Genomic DNA, 20846 nt, shown 5'->3' with positions numbered 1-20846 from the left:
ATTGATGCATGGACTGGTTTGGATTTTTACTTTACTTTACATATCGGTATTTAAATGTTTGGTTTGTTAAATGTAATATAAATGTAATAACTGAGTGATGAAACTCGAAAAATGATGGCAACCGTCCGTTCTTACCACCAGTAAGAGAGAGTTATAACAGTTGAGAACAGCAAGAGCTTCTGGTGTGTTTCCTTGCCATAAATCTTGCCTGTGAGGTAATGCTGGTGCCAAAAGCACCCTAGAAATCGGCACAATGCCCCTTATGGCGAAAGTAAGAACTGCCATTGAATCCATTGAAAATACATGGTCTAACCACGTTTACATCCACAGTTTTTATGCGAGTAAAACCATACCACATAAAATCATGACAGCTGTGATGGAAACAGGAAGTTTCGGTACAATCAGAAGAGAAAGCCACCTAAATGTATTTGTTGCCACCCTACCTACGGTCATGCACTACTCATAAAGCATATTTATAACTTTTATTATTAAAAAACATAAAATACTGTCAAATACCAAAATAAGAAAAATATAGTGATATGATATTTTGGCAATATCGCCCAGCCCTAGTCGGTGTCCACCCCTTCCCCCGGTTGGCTGCGTGTCTCTAGCTATCAGGTGGCCAGGAAATGGCTCTACAGTTAGTGCTGGCTCATCTACAGCCATGGAGTTTCCTGATGGGGAAACTGTGGTGGCAACCAACCACTACATGCATAGAAGAGAGGAGCGAGGGAAGGGCAAAAAAAGAGGCGGAAATAAGAGAAAAACAGCCACAAGGGCCCTCGTTCCCTCTCTCCCTTTCTCTCTCTCAGACCCCCGACCACACCCGGTCGTTCTGACACAACAGGAAGGACTGGTTACATAACCCTATTGCCTCTGCCTCTAGCCTCCATCTCTGACATGCCAGCCTGGCCCTGGATCCCTCCACGCCCAACAGTGGTGAACTCCACAGCTCCAGGGCTGGTTCCTTCCGCGATGCCCAACATTGTGCGCTCTGCGGCTCCAGGGCTGGCTCCCTCCACGCTGCCCAACAGCTGTTACCATCAAGTAGGTTTCAGCATTTTTAGGGCATTGTAGATGGGGGTGGTTGTAAGCATCTGCCTGCGGATCCAAAGGGCCAAAAGTTGCATGTTCGAATCCAGTGATATAAAGTTGCTTTTGATATTTTGTTTTAAGCCTATGCCAAACAATCCTTACATTAACCATTCGGAGTTAATGCCTAAACTTAACCTTAAACACTTCGAAATTTGACGTTTGAGATGAACGTCTAATTCTGGCGTGAGCGTGTAGGGTGAACTACGGAGGCCCCTGAGGATCATATCTGACACAGAGGAGGGGTGGTTGGTGTGGTAGGGGGTGGTGTCCTAGACCTGCTCTATCCAGTCCTACTGATACAAGAGGCCTGGAGGCTGATGCAAAGCAGTCTGGGACATAGAGATAATAGCCCCTTGCCTCTGCCTCCCCTCTAGGTTTTATGACCTATTGCAGGAGCGACTTTGGCACTGCCTTGTGGAACCATGAAGCCATGTTCCATCTGATTGAGGCAAATGATGACTTCAAACCCAACTGGGTGGTATTATCATGCAATGTGTTTTATTAGCATTAATAAAAACATGAACTATATGCACAATAGTTGTTTAACATTTAAAGAAACCATGTTGAATAAAATGTGTATAATAATGACGGAGCACATGTAAGTTATTGAACAAGTCATAATTGTAACAGCTGGAAAAGAAATAGAACAAATGTAGTCAATGAGAACCGGTATTTGCCGCAAAACAACTTAGACATCAGTATGTTGTACAATGTTACCAACATTATATTCACAGATATACAGTATACAATGTTAACAACATTATATTCACAGATATACAGTATTCAATGTTAACAATATTATATTTAAGCAATAATGCCCGGGGGGGTGTGGGATATGGCCAATATACCACGGCTAAGGGCTGTTCTTAAGCACGACGCAACACGGAGTGCCTGGAAACAGCCCTTAGTCGTGGTATATTGGCCATATATCACAAACCCCCGAGGTGTCTTATTGCTATTATAAACTGGTTACCAACATAATTAGAGAAGTTAAAAAGAAATGTTTTGTCATACCCATGGTATACTTTCTGATATACCACGGCTGTAAGCAAATCAGCATTCAGGGCTCGACCCACCCAGTTAATAATCACAAATATACAATGTCTGCACAGTCACAGGCAATCACCTGTGGATATATATCATAGGTAGAAACCTATCAAATAATCTCTCATAGGATGCTGTACATCCATATCAACTTGTGTGGATCTGACTCTCTCTCACTCGGTTTTCAACACTTTGTCCAAGATTTCTCCCTCTATTCTCCCTGTGGCGTCTGTCTCTTCTGCTGAGTTTTTCTTCTTGCTAAATCTCCTTCTCCCCACCTCAGTAAACACAGATCCAGCAGTGGCCCCTATAGCTCCCCCTATGGGCCCTCCAAAGAACACGCCCACCACCCCACCCAGCAGCGCACCCCCAGCCGTCAGCTTGGGGACCTTACTCGCCCCCGCACCCACCTTCTCCCACACCGAGCGAAGGAATGAGGAAGACGGGGCAGAGGAGGACCAGAGAGACGGAAGATTCTCCAGTTTAATGGAGCTCACACTCTTCGCCCCAGCTCCCATTTTATCCCAGACGGAACGCGAGAACGAAGCAGATGGGGTAATGGAGGAGAGAGAAGGAAGAGAGGAAAGAGAGGGAAGATTCTCAAACTTCATGGCATCCAATGTCTTCGCTCGTGCTCCTCCCACTTTATCCCAGACGGAACGCATGAACGAGGGAGACAAGAGGGAGGACGAGAGCAAGGGAAGACTCTCCAATTCCAGGGGGCTCACACTCTTCTCCGCCTCCTCTCTCGTTCTCTCCATCTCCTCCTCTTCCACCTCTTCCTCTGTCTCTCCCAAGGGCTGCATGGAGTAGGAATGAAGCGCTCGTCTCTCCACCTCTTCTCCTCTTCCTCTCCTCTCCCTTGCTATCTCCTTCTGTCTCTCTCTCACCCTATCCTCCGCCTCCTGGAAGAGGGGACAGGAGAAACACTCTCCTCCTCCCTCTCTCACAGTCTGCTCCACCTTCTCCAGTAACTCCCTCACACTCCTCCTCTTCCTCTCCTCCTCCTCTTCTCCTCCACTCCCTCTCTCCATCACATGATACCGATCCCCACATCGTTCAACCAACTCCAACAAATCTCTCCTCTGGCTCGAAATATACTTCTCCACTCCTTCCACTCCCCCCTTTCCCCTCTCCTTCAACCGATCGGAGTGAGTGAAGAGGACCAGGGTGTGTGTACGGACCGCCCCGGGGCCAAAGACTTTCTCCAGGGCCCCTAGAGCCTGTAGCTCTGCCTGGGCTGGTTGGTCCACGGGGACACAGAGGATGAAGGCGTGGGGGCCAGGGGCCGAGAGGGCCACACAGGAGGACAGCTGGGAACGGACCACGTCTGGAGGGTGCTCGGAGCGGAACCAGTCTGGAGTGTCCACCACTGCCACCTGCAGGGAGGATAAAGAAGAAGATGATTTGTTGAGGTCTGAAATGACTGGCATGTAGCTCGTCATTTGAGGTCCCTACTACATTGATTCTACTGATGCAAAAGGTCAACTTGACCCAACCATTTACTGTCAAAGTGTTTACAGTCATTAACACTATAACATTATTTGAAACAAGACTTGATGGGATTCAGTTTGAAACAAGTCAAACTGCAGATCTCAATAGAATTCAACAGACCTCAATAGACCTCATATTATTCAATGATTAAGAAAATAGAAACCCAATAAAGCTGTAATAATGATTAATCAATCACTAACCCGTCTCCCGGCAACGAGGGCTCTCCTCTTCTGACAGTCCTGAGTGACGGCTGTGGTAATGTCTGGTCGAGACACAAACTCCTCCCGACCGAGTATGATATTACCTGCTGCACTCTTCCCTGACCCTGACCTACCCAGCAGAACCACACGCAACTCTGACTGGGAGGAGGAGGAGGAGGTGTAGGAGGAGGAGGAGGGGGAGGGTAAAGGAGAGGATGGAAGGGGGAAGGAGGGTGGCTCTGGAGTTCTAGACACCAGAGAAGAGGCGGAAGGTGAGATACGTAAAGTGGAGGTTAAAGTGGAGGATGAAGGAGGGGAGGTGGAGGGAGAAGCCTCAGGAGTTCTAGAAACAGGGGAGGAAGATTTGGAAGAGGAGGAAGGAGAGGAGGTTGTCGTCTCTCCGAAGCTGTTGATTCTGTGGTAGACTGACAAGGACAGACATTATGCTTGGATCATTCTCACATTTAGATGAAAAGGGAAACAGTTAAAGAACACCACAACTGATATCGTTGTGTTACACTAAGAAATATGTGACTTACGGGTATTGACAACTTTCTGGGTTGGTTTTGCTTTGACTTCGGACATCCGTGAGAGTGTAGCGCCCTCTAGAGACAAAAAAAGACAATTACAACAGCGGAACATACAGTCTAGTGTAACAACCGTGCATTACCACACATATGCCCTTTCAACGTCATAGTAGTTTGTTTGAGCATGGTTTGAGTAATGGACATATATAGTAAAAATACTGCAGTCCATACCGAAGCGTGACTAGTGGACAGTTTCCACACAAAATGGGTCTTTACCTTCAGTCAGATGGAAACTGGGGATCCTCGTGAACAGTGCTGGACCACCATTCTGGGGCTCTGTTGGATGCTGCTGTGGCTCTGGTGTTGGTGTTGAACGAAGACAGTTAACCAAGGGTTTCACAGTCACTCTCTCTTCCATCTCTTCCCTTCTCTTCTCCGTCTCTTCCCTTCTTCTCCTCTCAATCTCTTCCTCTCTTCTCCTCTCTATAGCAGAGTTAGGCGTACCCTCTCTTTTCTGGCTTCCCCAATATCTGCGTGTCTCTGTGTTTCTGACGTGTCTTGATTCCAGCACAGTCTCTCTCTCCTCCACCCCCTTCACTTTGTACCTCTCCCTCAGTTCCCTCTCTCTCTCCCTCGCTTGTTCTTCCACCTTCTCCCTCAGTTCCCTCTCTCTCTCCCTCGCTTGTTCTTCCACCTTCTCCCTCAGTTCCCTCTCTCTCTCCCTCGCTTGTTCTTCCACCTTCTCCCTCAGTTCCCTCTCTCTCTCCCTCGCTTGTTCTTCCACCTTCTCCCTCAGTTCCCTCTCGCTCTCCCTCGCTTGTTCTTCCACCTTCTCCCTCAGTTCCCTCTCGCTCTCCCTCGCTTGTTCTTCCACCTTCTCCCTCAGTTCCCTCTCGCTCTCCCTCGCTTGTTCTTCCACCTTCTCCTTCCGTTCCCTCTCTCTCTCCCTCGCTTGTTCTTCCACCTTCTCCTTCCGTTCCCTCTCTCTCTCCCTCGCTTGTTCTTCCACCTTCTCCCTCAGTTCCCTCTCTCTCTCCCTCGCTTGTTCTTCCACCTTCTCCCTCAGTTCCCTCTCTCTCTCCCTCGCTTGTTCTTCCACCTTCTCCTTCAGTTCCCTCTCTCCCTCCCTCGCTCGTTCTTCTATCTCTCTCTGCAGGGTGTTTTGTCGTATGTAGCATCCTCTGTTCTTTTGTACCATGTTCTCCACCTGCAATAAAGCACAGTACCTCAAATATCAAATACCAACAGGGTGGTTATACGTATTTGCAACATTCCGTTGATATAGTAATAAAGTATTTGAACGTGATGTGTCAATAAAGTAATGTGTCAATAAAGTGGGTGGGTCCTACAAATTGACAGTAGAAGAGGCGACTTCTCCTCCTTCAATGTAAAGCACATTGAGCACATACATCAATTGGATCCATTGTCATCATTACAAGATGTGATGGTTGTCATGGTTACCTTGTCCAACAGCTCTCTGACCTGCTCCCTGTCCTGCGGTCGGCGGTTGTTGATGACGTGATATTGGCCCCCACACCTGTCAATCACCTCCCTGAGCCCAGGGTCCTCCCCCTCCAGGTACTGTCCCGCCCCCCGGCCCATCAGGTAGTCTCCACAGGTGAATAGCACCAGGGTGTGTTTCAACACCCCCTCCCCAAACACCTCCTCCAGCTCAGCCGGCACCCTGCGCTCCACCTGGGACAATTAGAATGATGGAAATAGATGTTATTTGTAAGGACAATGTGCATCATTACATTTTACATTTACATTTTAGTCATTTAGCAGACGCTCTTATCCAGAGCGACTTACAGTTTAGTGAGTGCATACATTTTCATACATTTAAATCAACAAAAGGAAATAACACAGAACATAGAGACAGTTCAAGACTCACATCACCATAGTAAAACTACATGACAAACACCAGAGACACAATAACAAAGAAAACAGAACCTCTCTGAACAACCTCTGAGCGATTAGACAACTATTAGACCCACCTCAGTGAACTGGCCGACAGGAACCAGCAGCAGGAAGACGTGTGGCCCTGGGGCCGCCAGCTCCAGTGCCCTCTCCGTCTCCTTCCTCACCCCAGCCTCAATGTGACCCCCGCTCCAGTACCAGCGAGGGGCCTCCACCACAGTTAACCTCCGGCCCTCAGAGGCCCCACGCCTCAGCTGGCAAAGCCTGGCGGAAGAACCAGAGGTGGCGGGAGAGGCAGAGGAGGGCTGGCCCAGGAGGGTGTCTCCTGACAGGGTCTTGCCACAGCCGATGGTCCCTAGGAGGACCAGGCGGAGCTCTGGCTCTGGAGTTCCGGCATGGCTGCCGGGAAGGACCTCACTCATAGCTGAAAGAGAGAGATTGGTTACAGATACTGAAGAGGTATTACTTACAGTACGCCTGATGGTCAAGTTGATGTTCATTTGCATGAATAAATGACTTTGTTCTCCATACCACTAGTTATCAGCATGTGAATAACATGTAAGGGTGTGTCTCTGTTTGTCGCCGCTGGCTTCTCTCACACATACCCACAGTCTGTCAAACTACCATGATTAACACACCTGAAAGTTCAACTGGAAATGTGGGCTGGGTTGCCTCCTGTCTTTAACATCTAATCTAGGTCAGTCATCCTATGACAATTATAACAAAAAATAATCTAGATGAGTTATTAAAAATGAATGATTTTGTATTCATGCTTACTACCAGTGAATACCTTCGAAGTTGTGTGTATCCATCTTTCCATTGTAATGTGTCTATCAGAAATGCAAAGATTAAAGTTACAGGTGAGGTATTTCAGTGTTCACTGATCTACCTATCTGGTGTCAATCTTTTCCTCCTTCCAATTTCTCTTTCCTTGTGTGTGTGCATCATGTGCATGGGTGACCGATTGCCAGCCACACCCCTGCCAGGCCTGTCCAACTACATTCTGTTTAGAACAATGTGTGGAATACTCAAACACACACACAACGTACCCTGCATGCTCACAGTAACAGAACATAAAAAAAACAGTACAGCATTTAGGGCTACTTCAGTTAGATAGCGTATCTTGTCAACGGTTAACACTCCTATTCTCCTTCCAGTGAAACTCGAACAGACCTGATCCTGTGTATTATGTGCAGTTTAAACAACCATGTTGTTTGCTGCCTACACATGGCAGTGTGGCATTGCATCAGGTGTTGGTCAAATTAAGACCTCCGTGAGGTGTAGGAGAAACAGCACTGTAGCAACAGCTTCACTTTTACAGCCATCTTGATTTAGATTAGATCATGTTAAATATGAAGAAATTCAACACCTTTAAATACATTATATTCTATGATATGTTTAGTTTTAAGAACCCTCCTGAATGAAATACACAGTACACACATCAACCAACTAAATCTACAGAGGTATCACCCTTACCCAGATATGAGGAGTTTGTTGGAATGGGTTGCTGGGTTCTGTCCGTATGCCAGTACTTCCCTCCTTTCCTTCTCTCAGATGAACCCAATCTCTCTGAACCGACTTGTCTCTCGTACCTCCCTTCTCTCCTATATAACCCTTCTCACCTCTATCAGTCTGTTATGGCAACATCTATCCTTCCTCATCTCCCTCCATCTAAATATAGCCATTTGGATTAAGGAGTGTCAGTCTCAGGGAGTCACCTGTCTACCTAGTACCCGCTCCCTTTCTCTGTCACACGCACGCTGAAACACACCAACATTCTACCAGGCATTCCGTGGAGAGGTGGAGGTGTACACCACGCCCAATGAGAGGGGTACATGGGTGGTGATGGCCTACGACGGAGAGAGTGGGTAACAACCTGTGTGTGGTGGTACTTTATGAGTTAGATTAGTTTTACATGTATGGTTAAATATCTGGGGCGTGTTCAGCAGGACCCAACATTTTGGAATGTTCCGAGAAATAGCCTATGTAGAACAAACATGCCTCTGACATGTAGAACAAGGAATCACATCGGCTCTATTCATGGCATTTCTATGCTATCTGCAACATTCAACAACTTTCGGCAAATGAACGTGGCCCTGGACAATTACAGCCAAGTAGCAAGATACCCACATTCTATGTTTTACAGTTATGGACCCAAACCAGAAGAAGCACTCTAGCGCTTCTGGTATATGCAGTCAGTCCAAAAATATGTGGCTGGTGTGAGAAAAACCGACACTGACAGTCTTATGTGCTGAGTCAGAGCTCAAAAAGAAGAAATGATTCTCTAAATATACAAAGTATTTCATCTGGAACAACAATTCAAGAACAGTTGATTATTAGAAGCTCTTGCCATGCCAAGTTAGAAAAATTTCAAACAAGTGCATGAACAAAACAAGTTTTAATTGAACAAATAAACTAAACTAAATAAATAGTTTATCTTTCAAATTCAATATGAACCCAGATAATTTGGATACAGGTAAATTAGAGCGCTCATTGCAGATTGGGCCGTTCGCTTAAGCCCCTCTTTTAGAACACATGGCTTCTTCTTCCCCCATCCTTTCTATTGGCCCCAAACAGACAGGAAGGAACATCCGTTCAAATTATGACAACTTCCTGCTTGCCCTGGTTAAGGCTCTTCTCCTCATCAGACAGACTTCACAAACCAGGCATCACATAGGCAATGTTGTCCAGTGTCTTAGCCTAGAAGAAACATAGGAATAGTAGAAGAAGTTGGTGGTGAGGGTCCTTCAGTTACCATAGAATCATTTGACAGCTACTGAATGCCAGGGTCTAGTGTGTGTGTGTGTGTGTGTGTGTGCAACAGCCTCACCAGTGTGTGTGAGTGTGAAGGGCAGCTGCGTAGCTCGGGGACCAGAGAGGTGAGACAGGCCAGGGGAGCCAGGGCACACAGTAGAGAGTCCAGTAAAACAGACAGACTACCTGACACTGCCATCATCTCCTAGAGAGAAAGGGGGGAGGAGAGAGAAAGGGGGGAGGAGAGAGAAAGAGAGACACAGAAATAAAGGCAGCATCAGGGCGAAAGTGAGCGAGAGAGAAAGAGAGAGTGTTAGAAACAGAGAGACAGATTCATCAAACTATCAGCAATTTCAATCAAACAATGCTTGAATTACATGTCCGTATTCAGTAGCCTTTCAGTGTGTGAGGACAACGAAGCCAATAGTGTTCAACCAGCCCACCTTAGTTCCCTGAAGCCGGTGGCCAATGTGAGACAGGGATTCCCCCAGCAGCTGTAGGTGGGCCGCTGCGTTCACTGGGTCTACCTCAGGCCCTGTCAACATGGGTGAGTCTGTGGTAGCAGGGGTCACGAGACTGCAGCTAGCTGTAGAGGACTCTGCCCTTATCTTGTTCTGCTGGTCATCCATGTACATCCAGAATGATGGCATGGTAGACTCCTCCCTAGTCTGGGAGAGGAGCAGGACAAATAATAGAGGGATGAGTAAGAAGCAGAAAAGATGATCAGTGGTAGTAAATTGACCAAGCACTGCCCTCTGCTGTCCATTTTACACAATAACACCTAGAAGTTGCACTTTTAGACACAGACCTAGGATCAGTACACCCTCCTATATCCTTAACGTTAAGCACTAGTGGGGAAATGCTAGACTGAACTTAGGTCAGTGTCTAGAGGGCAACTTGGTATTCCATTTACTATCTACAGAGAGAGGTCTTAGTCCCTGCGTGAATCTCAATTGTATTTTTGTTGATTCCTTGTATCCTCTCTCCTCGCCTCCTTCTCAACACGCATTGGAGGAGAACATCTGCGGCTGCAAGAAATCAAGGACATAAAATGGAGACTCACCCCACCTATTCACTCACTTCATCAATTCTCGCCCCCTCTGTCATCCATTCGTCTGGTGATTCACAGGTCTGGTGGTCATGATGGGAGACACCATCCAACTCTGGTCCTGCACTGCCATTGGTCCATCTGTGAGGGTGGGTGTGGTCACCTGTAGAGAGTACAGGAAAGGATGCAGCACCTATGAGATTGAGCTGAAATTACAGGGAGAAATGTGCTTCCCAAATGGAACCCTATTCCCTACATAGTGCACTAGTTTTGATCATGGGCTCTGCTCAAAAGTAGTGCAATATTTTTTCACCTTTTATTTAACCAGGTAAGCCAGTTGAGAACAAGTTCTCATTTACAACTGCGTCCTGGCCAAGATAAAGCAAAGCAGTGCGATAAAAACAACAGAGTTTCATATGGGGTAAAACAAAACATAAAGTCAAAAATACCACAGAAAATATATATACAGTGTGTGCAAATGTAGCAAGTTATGGAGGTAAGGAAATAAATAGGCCATAGTGCAAAATAATTACAATTAGTATTAACACTGGAATGATAGATGTGCAAGAGATGATGTGCAAATAGAGATACTGGGGTGCAAATGAGCAAAATAAATAACAATATGGGGATGAGGTAGTTGGATGGGCTAATTACAGATGGGCTGTGTACAGGTGCAGTGATCTGTAAGCTGCTCTGACAACTGATGCTTAAAGTTAGTGAGGGAGATAAGAGTCTCCAGCTTCAGAGATTTTTGCAGTTCTTTGCAGTTCGTTCCAGTCATTGGCAGCAGAGAACTGGAAGGAATGGCGGCCAAAGAAGGTGTTGGCTTTGGTGATGACCAGTGAGATATACCTGCTGGAGTGCATACTACAGGTGGGTGTTGCTATGGTGACCAATGAGCTAAGATAAGGCGGAGATTTGCCTAGCAGTGATTTATAGATGGCCTGGAGCCAGTGGGTTTGGCGACGAATATGTAGTGAGGACCAGCCAACAAGAGCGTACAGGTCACAGTGGTGGGTAGTATATGGGGCTTTGGTGACAAAACGGATGGCACTGTGATAGACTACATCCAATTTGCTGAGTAGAGTGTTGGAGGCTATTTTGTAAATGACATCGCCGAAGTCAAGGATCGGTAGGATAGTCAGTTTTACGAGGGCATGTTTGGCAGCATGAGTGAAGGAGGCTTTGTTGCGAAATAGGAAGCAGATTCTAGATTTAACTTTGGATTGGAGATGCTTAATGTGAGTCTGGAAGGAGAGTTTACAGTCTAACCAGACACCTAGGAATTTGTAGTTGTCCACATACTCTAGGTCAGACCCGTCGAGAGTAGTGATTCTAGTCGGGTGGGCGGGTGACAGCAGCGTTCGATTGAAGAGCATGCATTTAGTTTTACTAGTGTTTAAGAGCAGTTGGAGGCTACGGATGGAGTGTTGTATGGCATTGAAGCTCGTTTGGAGGTTTGTTAAGTGTCCAATGAAGGGCCAGATGTATACAAAATTGTGTCGTCTGCGTAGAGGTGGATTTGAGATTCACCAGCAGCAAGAGTGACATCATTGATATACACAGAGAAAAGAGTCGGCCCAAGAATTGAACCCTGTGGCACCCCCATAGAGACTGCCATAGGTCCAGACAACATGGGCAAGTTGCAGCGGAGGGTGCAGAGCTGGTGGCCAGGGTAGTGGTAGCCAGGTGGAAAGCATGGCCAGCCGTAGCAAAATGCTTGTTGAAATTCTTCATTATTGTAGATATATCAGTGGTGATAGTGTTTCCTAGCCTCAGTGCAGTGGGCAGCTGGGAGGAGGTGCTCTTATTCTCCATGGACTTTACAGTGTCCCAAAACTTTTTGGAGTTAGTGCTACAGGATGCACATTTCTGTTTGAAAAAGCTAGCCTTTGCTTTCCTAACTGCTTGTGTATATTGGTTCCTAACTTCCCTGAAAAGTTGCATATCGCGGGGGCTATTCGATGCTAATGCAGTACGCCACAGGATGTTTTTGTGCTGGTCAAGGGCAGTCAAGTCTGAGGAGAACCAGTGGCTATATCTGTTCTTAGTTCTGCATTTTTTGAATGGGGCATGCTTATTTAAGATTGAGAGGAAAGCACTTTTAAAGAACAACCAGGCATCCTCTACTGACGGAATGAGATCGATATCCATCCAGGATACCTGGGCCAGGTCAATTAGGAAGGCCTGCTCGCTAAAGTGTTTTAGGGAGCGTTTGACAGTGATGAGGGGTGGTCGTTTGACCGCGGACCTGTTACCGACGCAGGCAATAAGGCAGTGATCGCTGAGATCCTGGTTGAAGACAGCGGAGGTGTATTTAGAGGGTAAGTTAGTCAGGATGATATCTATGAGGGTGCCCATGTTTACGGATTTAGGGTTGTACCTGGTAGGTTCCTTGATAATTTGTGTGAGATTGAGGGCATCTAGTTTGGATTGTAGGATGGCCGGGGTGTTAAGCATATCCCAGTTTAGGTCACCAAGCAGTACTAATGTACTATGTAGGGAATAAGGTGCCATTGCTCCAAATTCCAAGGTTCCACATTTCATAGTCACTCTCACTATGTAGCGGTGTTCCGAACCTGAATGTCTCCTCTTCTTCTTATATGACTTCTTGTATTTGCATTCTTTGACGACAAGTTGTTCTTCATCCTCCACTAGGTCATCATCATCATCCTCTCTCAGGAAATCTTTGTAGGATCTTTTCTTCTCTCTCTGACTGCGGCCGGTCACAAGGCCCACCTCTCCCTCCATATTCTACACCTGGGAAAAAGAGGCAGTAATATAGACATTAAAATCTATGCACATTACATGATAGGTCTATTTCATAGGCTACACATAATACAATGTATAGGCTAAAATATACCGAATAGCCTTGCCCTGACACAACAATAGGCTACTATTGCAAAGAACCTGCTTGGACTCACTGGCAAGAATATGCATTTGAATCTCCTAAAAACGTGCATTCTACCACTTCTAAACAAACATTAGTCTGCCTACCTGCCCCGCACAAATGTAAACGCACTACGGAGGCGGCTATGTTGCTCAACAGCTCGCGGTATTGTCGGGTATGAAATAGCTATTTGTGCTTTTCAACAATGAATTGGGAGCAGATCAAGAGAGCTCAATTTTGGCGTTCCGATGTGTCGTTCTCTAAATAAAGAGAAAGACCTGATGGACCATCTCCAGACTTGTCGCCATCTTTGAAGAGTTCAAAGTTTGCTGCGCTAACAAGCGCTGCAAAACGTACACAGTGTGTGGAGGCGCGTGGTTTACGTAAAATGAGCCATTGGCCTATACTTTTCATAAGGTAACAAAACCAGTATTATTTGTGAAAGTATTATTTGCAAAACATTGCAATGTATGTTACAATTTTGCCGTGTGATAATAATTATAGGTTTTTACTTACAGACTATCAGGCTAGCCTACTATACTCAATTTATGGGTGATAAATCGTTGCTCCATAATTTCCTGAACTTGAAGTGACCTTTGCTGGCTGGACGATTTAAAAACCATTGGAATGCGAGTCCCTGCTGGTACAAATTCCGCGGACTCATGTTTAGGAAATGGTTGACTCGTTCTCACCCCATTTACCACCCCCCTTCGCTCACGTCCACATAGTCGCTGAATCACGGTAAGGGTTTCAAGCAATATTCTTATCGCTGATTGTGCTTCGGCATGAAAATCACGTCCTAAACATTTATGACCAATCATTTTGTTGCTACAATTTGGCGTACCAGTTATACGCAATCTATATATTTGGCTGCATTGTTGCAGACTTGCAGATTGCAACAAAGTTACAGTTATGGATTATTCTACATTAAATCAATTAATCTTTAAACCAAATCTTATTGCATCAAAATCGAATAGTTATACCCCTATAATGCATAACCATATTAACAATATCACTCATATATGAATCATCTACTGATATTAGACCTAAGAGACTGAATTAAATAGTAATAGTTGTTTACTTCTCAGTGTGATACATCATTGCCAAATTGCCACTGCCATTGATTGAGTGCTTTGTTGTGACAGAGAGAGGGAGGTTGAACTTGGCAGTCAGAGATAAGTCAAACAGCATTGCATCACACTGTGTGTACAGAGACAGCGGAGAGTATTTAGGTTACACTGTTAACAATTAAACCAACAGTTGTCTATTAATCTTTCTTTACCCATTTTAATTGAATGTTTCATTTTATTTTATTTCATTTTATTTAACCTTTATTTAACCAGGTAAGCCAGTTGAGAACAAGTTCTCATTTACAACTGCGACCTGGCCAAGATAAAGCAAAGCAGTGCGATAAAAACAACACAGAGTTACATATGGGGTAAACAAAACATAAAGTCAAAAATACAACAGAAAATATATATACAGTGTGTGCGAATGTAGTAAATTATGGAGGTAAGGCAATAAATAGGCCATAGTGCAAAATAGTTAAAATTTCGTATTAACACTGGAATGATAGATGTGCAAAAGATGATGTGCAAATAGAGATACTGGGGTGCAAATCAGCAAAATAAATAACAATATGGGGATGAGGTATTTGGATGGGCTAATTACAGATGGGCTGTGTACAGGTGCAGTGATCGGTAAGGTGCTCTGACAACTGACGCCTAAAGTTAGTGAGGGAGATAAGAGTCTCCAGCTTCAGAGATTTTTAAAGTTCGTTCCAGTCATTGGCAGCAGAGAACTGGAAGGAATGGCGGCCAAAGGAGGTGTTGGCTTTGGGGATGACCAGAGAGATATACCTGCTGGTACAGTACATCCACAGAGACTAAAGTTAGTCTAGTGGAAGGAGGGTGAGTAGTTCAACAAAAGAGTACACAGCAAATACAGTACAAGGTGCTATCTAGAACCTTAAAGGGTTCTTCAGCTGTCCCCATAGAATAACTCTTTGAATAACATTTTACATTTTAGTCATTTAGCAGACGCTCTTATCCAGAGCGACTTACAGTTAGTGAGTGCATACATTTTTTCATACTGGCTCCCCGTGGGAATCGAACCCACAACCCCTGGCGTTGCAAGCGCCATGCTCTACCAACTGAGCTACACGGGACCTTTTTTGGTTGCAGGTAGAACCATTTTGGTTCCAAGTAGGCTAGAACCCTTTTGGGTTCCATGTAGATCCCTTTCCACAGAGGATTCTACATGGAACCCAAAGGTGTTCTACCTATAACCAAAAAGGGTTCTACCTGCAACCAAAAAGGGTTCTCCAATGGAGACAGCCGAAGAACCCTTTTGGAACCTTTGTTCTAAGAGTGTATTTGGACAGTGGACTTCAAGTTTACTGTGTCTGTGTCTCTGTCTTATCTTAGCTAGACATTGCGCTTGAACATCAGGAGAGTGCAATGTTGGCGAGTCCGTTATGAAATGTTGCTATGTATCAGCAAAATAATGACGCATAAACCACAATGAGACTTGTACATTGGGTAATTGTTCTTACATCTTCTGCATTTAGTGTTGGGGAATTTACAGTATTTCACGAGTTTATGATTTTTTTTTTTATTCAATCACATGTATTTCATTACTTAAATTTGTTTTACAATAATGGACAATAAACCGTACATAATTGACCCACAATATAATTTCACCACAAAGAGCCAACTAGTGAACTTCAAGTAGTAAACTTTCTTCAGAAAGAACCATCAACCATTAGCTTACTACCACTTCTTGACAAAACACACCATAGTCATGTGATTGTGCTGTGTAGTTTACACTGAGTCTGGATTTCAACACTCCTCTCTGCTCTCCTGAGGGGTGAAGTTACACTGTCATGTTTAGTTAGTGCTAACTTCTGAGCCCTCCTCCTAGCCTACATTCCTGTCACTATTCCAAGTTGTTCCTAAAGTTGCTCTGTCATGATAAGCGCCGGTCCCTCCTCCCTCCAGTTTTCCATTGCTTGAACTGTATTCCTAAAGTTGCCCTGTCATGTTTAGCCCTAGTCCCTCCAAACTCCCCAGTTTTCTATTGCTATTCCCTCACTCCTCCCTCTTCTTTCCAGAGTGGTAAAAAAGTTTGTCACGTTTACTCTTGGTCCCCCCTCCCTACAGTTTTTCATTTCTATTCCTAAAGTTGCCCTGTCATGATAAGTGCTGGTCCCTCCCACCACAATGTTCCCATAGCTGTTCCTAGTAGAGCTGTTGTTGAGTCAGGCTTACTGCTTCCTGTTTCTTGGTCCCTCCTCCCTCCAGTTTTTCTATTCCTAGTTGCCCTGTCATGATAAGCGCTGGTCCCTCCTCCCTCCAGTTTTCCATTGCTAGTATTCCTAAAGTTGCCTTGTCATGTTTAGTCCTAGCCCCTCCCTCCACAATGTTCCCATAGCTGTTCCTAGCAGAGCTGTTGTTGAGTCAGGCTTACTGCTTCCTGTTTCTCTCAGCTCAGCTAACCCGTGAAAGAGAGGGAGGGAGGGAGAAGGGGAGGACAGTATAAAGAGAGAGCGAGAGACCGGAGAGGAGGCACACAAAGTAAGGATTGTACACTTAGGGAGAAAGAGAGAGAAGGAAAAGGCAGTCACTCATTGTGGGCATATAAAACAGAAGGAAAGGACTAACTACTGTTGAACTGGTGAACTGGTGAGTGAAAAAAACAAATTTACAACTTGACTTTTGTGCCATTTCTGGGTCATTGCTTTCAGTCATAACTTTCTATAGCGACTGACATTGCAATTCCTGTTTGGGTCATATAGCAACATGCAAAAATCCGACGTGTGATCATTTGAAAGGCTTATTATCAACATATATATCATGTTTATATGGTATACTCTGTTGTAGATCATACTGTATGTGTAACATTGTTAATTATCTCAGTCATATTGATGGTTTTCTCTGTTGTAAATACAGATATGGAGACAGAGAAGAAGATGCAGACACAAGTTGAGCTCACAGACAGGTAAGGCTGTGAACTGACGTTATAGCCAGCAGTATGCATGCTACTGATATCTGTGTTTTGATTTAACTTAGCAGACAGTTAATATACACTGTCTCTGTGCTTCCCTCTACCAAGCGTATGAAGATCTCAGACAAACTAAAATGTTTATTGTGTTAGTAAGTGTGTTATAAACATGTTGCTTTTGCAAGAGGCAGTGTTTCATGGGGTATTCTTCTGATATGGTGTCTAGTACTCTGACCTACCTTCACCTGCAGTATCTTATCTTAGTTTGCAGTTAGCCTCCATTGATAGACATGTGTTGGTTTTCCACCTTTAAGTGATAAGTCACCCAGCTGTTCTATATGTCAGTAGGCATTCCTCCTCTCATCATTCTGTCAATCATCACTCAGCCTGTAAGATAGTCTTTATCACAGGTTGAATACAGAAGTTAACATGACTCTCCCCCATCTCTCTCTCTCTTTATCTCTCTCTCTCTCTCTCTCTCTCTCTCTCTCTCTCTCTCTCGCTTTCTCTCTCTCTCACTTCCCCTCTCTCTCTATCTTTATCTCTCTCTCTCTCTCACACACTTCATCTCTATCTCTTTGTTTGTGAACAGCACAGTAATGGTGTAACATTACAGGTTGAATACAGGGGTTCATATGTTTTCCTCTCTCTCTCCCACAGTGATCTGTCGGAGCAGATTAAAGCTGTAACCAAGGACAGCCATGTCAGAGCAGAGAACACTGAACTGATGCTGGCCTACCAGAGAGGAAAAGTCAGTCTGACACAGTACAAGGTAATCAATCAATAATATAACATTAATAAAGATAAAGATTAGTAAAGACAATTCATCTATTCATCTCTTTGTTTAAACCTATGCTGCATGTTAGGAAATGGAGGTACTAGCATTTACAACACAATTCGTTTTGTGATTCCCTATCTATACTGTAATTCCCATCAGTTGATCTGAATCTTCAGTGTGGACATGCAACATTTTTCTAGCTGGAGCGCCATGCTTCATCATGCACCATCATTCTATCATGTACTGCTATAAACTGTTGTGGGTCAAGGTACTGTATTTTGTGTATAACGGAAGTATTGAGACTAACCCTAGTTTATCTCCTTTCCTTATCTCCTTTCCTCAGCTTCTCCTGTGCTCCCTCTATGAGATCTATCAAGCGCTAGAGGAAGCGCTGGACAGCAACTCCAACCACCCGAGTGTCGCGCCTATATACTTCCCCCTGGAACTAGCACGGCTGGAGTCAGTGGAGAGAGACCTAGAGCATTTCTATGGGCAGGACTGGAGAGAGAAGATTGTTGTACCAGCTGCCACTAAAATATATGCCCATAGACTCAGACAGGTGTGTATTAAACTGGACTGGTCTGGACTCTAACCTACTGTGGAAGTTGAATCATACTATAATGCTATATAGCAGGGTTTCCCAAACTCGGTCCTGGGGTCCCCCGTGGGTACACATTTTGGTTTTTGCCCTAGCACCACACAGACTCATCATCAACCTTTGATTATTTGAATAAGCTGTGCAGTGCTAGGTTAAAACCCAAAACGTTCACCCAGGGGGGGCACCAGGACCAAGATTGGGAAACCCTGCCTTATGAAGCCATGTTCCATCTGATGGAGGCAAATGAGGGCTTGACTGTACTGACTTTCTCTCTCTCTCTTTCTCTCTTTCTCTCTCCCTCTCTCTATTGCTCTCCTTCCCTCCCCAGATCGGCAAAGACAACCCTGAGTACCTAGTGGCCCACGCATACACCCGCTACCTCGGCGACCTATCTGGGGGACAAGTCCTTGGCCGCATTACCCAGAAGTCTCTGGGGCTGAAGGGTGGCGAGGGTCTGTCGTTCTTTTCCTTCCCGGGCGTGAGCAGCCCCAACCTGTTCAAACAGCTGTACAGGAGTAGAATGAACAGCATAGAGCTGGATGAGGACGAGAGAATAGGAATGCTGGAGGAGGCTGTCAGAGCCTTCGAGTTGAACATCCAGGTGAGGAGGAGTGGAGGATGGAGGAAGAGAAGAGAAGAGAGGAGTGGAGGAAGAGAAGAGAGGAGTGGAGGATGGGGTGGGTTGGGGAGATAGGGGGATGACGAGGAATAGGGAAACGGGACAGCCATGGTTTAGGGGTGTGATATAAGGTTAGATATTAGGGTTGGTGTTCAACCATAAGCTAAATGAGTGCCATTGAGTTTTTTTTAATGAGCTTCTTGGCTCTTCGTACATAAGATGACTGAGTTTTGACTGACGTTGTCTTGCCTCTGTTTGTGATGCAGGTCTTTGATGATCTTCAGAAGATGGTGTCTGTGACAGAGAGGGAAAGTGAGCTCATGCATACGACAACCAGAAATAGATGCACAAGACACGCGTCGACACACTCCAAACTGGCTGATGGTAAGTTACCCACACACACATACACACACACACACACACACACACACACACACACACACACACACACACACACACACACACACACACACACACACACACACAGACAGACATATACACACACACACACACACACACACACACACACAGACAGACATACACACACACACACACACACACACACACAGACAGACATACACAGACACACACACACACACAGACATACACAGACACACACACACACACACACACACAGACATACACAGACACACACACACACACACGCAGACATACACAGACACACACACACACACACGCATAGACACACACACACACACACATATGCATGTGCGAACGCACGCACACACAGACACACGCATGGACACACACACTCACACCAATTGAATATGATGATGGTAATACTTAATACATATCCAATTACTGTGTTAAATAACACTAATAATGACTCCTTTCCTCTTTTCTCAGGGGAGAAACTGATGGCTAGATCCCTTCAGATCCAGACCAGTCTGATCAACGCATCACCCCTCTTCAGAATGATGCTGGGGATCTGTGTAGCCCTGGCAACAGTTGGCATGGGAATCTATGCTTTCTAAAGAAGTGCTTTCAGCAAAGTTTTATCCGTCCATAACAGAAGATTACCCTAGACCTAGAAGATGTCCTTAAAAAGGATGAAGGACCCCATATTTTATAATGTTGTTGATCCTAAATAGTTTTCAAAGAAGTGTTAAAAAACAAAATACTGTACATAAGTAAGTAATAACTTAGTAATATACATTCTTATAGTTCCTGTGTTGTATGTAGCCGCATTAAACTATGAGTTAGGATGTGTATGATATTGATACATGTATATGTGTCTGACTGGCAGTATTACCTCAATGTACACCAGTATAAAATCACTAGTACACTAGTAATAGACTAGTACTCCTGAACATTTTGTGAAATGTCAATGTCAAAAATGAAATCTATCCTTTTTAATTTACAATCTCAAGATTTAGCAATTACTACTGTAATATCTTTACGCATCGAAAAACCAATTTCTGTAAAGTCAGTTATACTGTTTGTGAAATTTGTTGAACAAAAATATTTGATGTATATACTGTATATATATATTTTTTTAAATAAAAAGACTATACCATGTGGGGTATAAAATGCACTGATAATTTCTTCATCGTCTACATGATTTAAAATCAGTTCCTCTATGAACATCGAACCACAGCCTAACAATATAGATTGATAATTTCGTTTTATCTCAATCGGTGTGAATAAGAAATCAAGTAAAATGAATATCCTTTAAAATGAAGAAAACGACAATAAAAGAGGAATAGAAAATACAAAATATCAGGCTGTTACAGTTCCGTTGTTGTTGGAGTCTTGTGGGGTTTCTAATCAGAAATGCCAAGGCCCAAATCTAATCAGAAATGCCAAGGCCCAAATCTAATCAGAAATGCCAAGGCCCAAATCTAATCAGAAATGCCAAG

At 44.6% G+C, this 20846-nt stretch overlaps 3 protein-coding genes across 6 annotated transcripts; 1 reads left to right on the top strand and 2 right to left on the bottom strand.

Annotated features, from left to right (window-relative positions):
- Positions 1-1568: 1568 nt before the first annotated feature.
- LOC311115487 (uncharacterized protein) lies at positions 1569-8025 on the bottom strand. Its single transcript, XM_084190654.1, has 8 exons — positions 7754-8025; positions 6355-6701; positions 5822-6055; positions 5460-5567; positions 4637-5144; positions 4373-4438; positions 3834-4258; positions 1569-3518 (listed from the first exon to the last, which is right to left on the bottom strand). Exons 2-8 carry the CDS (start codon positions 6697-6699, stop codon positions 2313-2315), a joined length of 2892 nt encoding a protein of 963 aa, XP_084046780.1. The 5' UTR covers positions 6700-6701; positions 7754-8025; the 3' UTR covers positions 1569-2312.
- A 631-nt stretch (positions 8026-8656) lies between these two features.
- LOC311115486 (uncharacterized protein) lies at positions 8657-15166 on the bottom strand. 4 transcript variants are annotated; one of them, XM_084190653.1, is made up of 6 exons: positions 14051-15166; positions 12659-12839; positions 10112-10242; positions 9475-9699; positions 9108-9236; positions 8657-8977 (listed from the first exon to the last, which is right to left on the bottom strand). In XM_084190653.1, exons 2-6 carry the CDS (start codon positions 12828-12830, stop codon positions 8933-8935), a joined length of 702 nt encoding a protein of 233 aa, XP_084046779.1. In that variant the 5' UTR covers positions 12831-12839; positions 14051-15166; the 3' UTR covers positions 8657-8932. The 4 variants fall into 4 exon arrangements, with proteins under 4 accessions (XP_084046779.1, XP_084046777.1, XP_084046778.1 ...); XM_084190651.1 differs by lacking the exon at positions 14051-15166 and adding an exon at positions 13564-14021; XM_084190652.1 differs by lacking the exon at positions 14051-15166 and adding an exon at positions 13486-13537.
- A 1354-nt stretch (positions 15167-16520) lies between these two features.
- Positions 16521-20521, top strand: LOC311115484 (heme oxygenase-like). The gene is made up of 7 exons (XM_084190649.1): positions 16521-16652; positions 16920-16968; positions 17632-17743; positions 18093-18308; positions 18676-18948; positions 19233-19350; positions 19834-20521. Exons 2-7 carry the CDS (start codon positions 16922-16924, stop codon positions 19959-19961), a joined length of 894 nt encoding a protein of 297 aa, XP_084046775.1. The 5' UTR covers positions 16521-16652; positions 16920-16921; the 3' UTR covers positions 19962-20521.
- The last annotated feature ends 325 nt before the right edge of the window (positions 20522-20846 follow it).

Source organism: Coregonus lavaretus (assembly GCF_964263955.1).
Source record: "Coregonus lavaretus genome assembly, contig: HAP1_SCAFFOLD_5055, whole genome shotgun sequence".
NCBI classification, from domain to species: domain Eukaryota; kingdom Metazoa; phylum Chordata; class Actinopteri; order Salmoniformes; family Salmonidae; genus Coregonus; species Coregonus lavaretus.
Note: the sequence above shows the minus strand (reverse complement) of the source record. Positions and strands in the feature narration are given on the sequence as shown.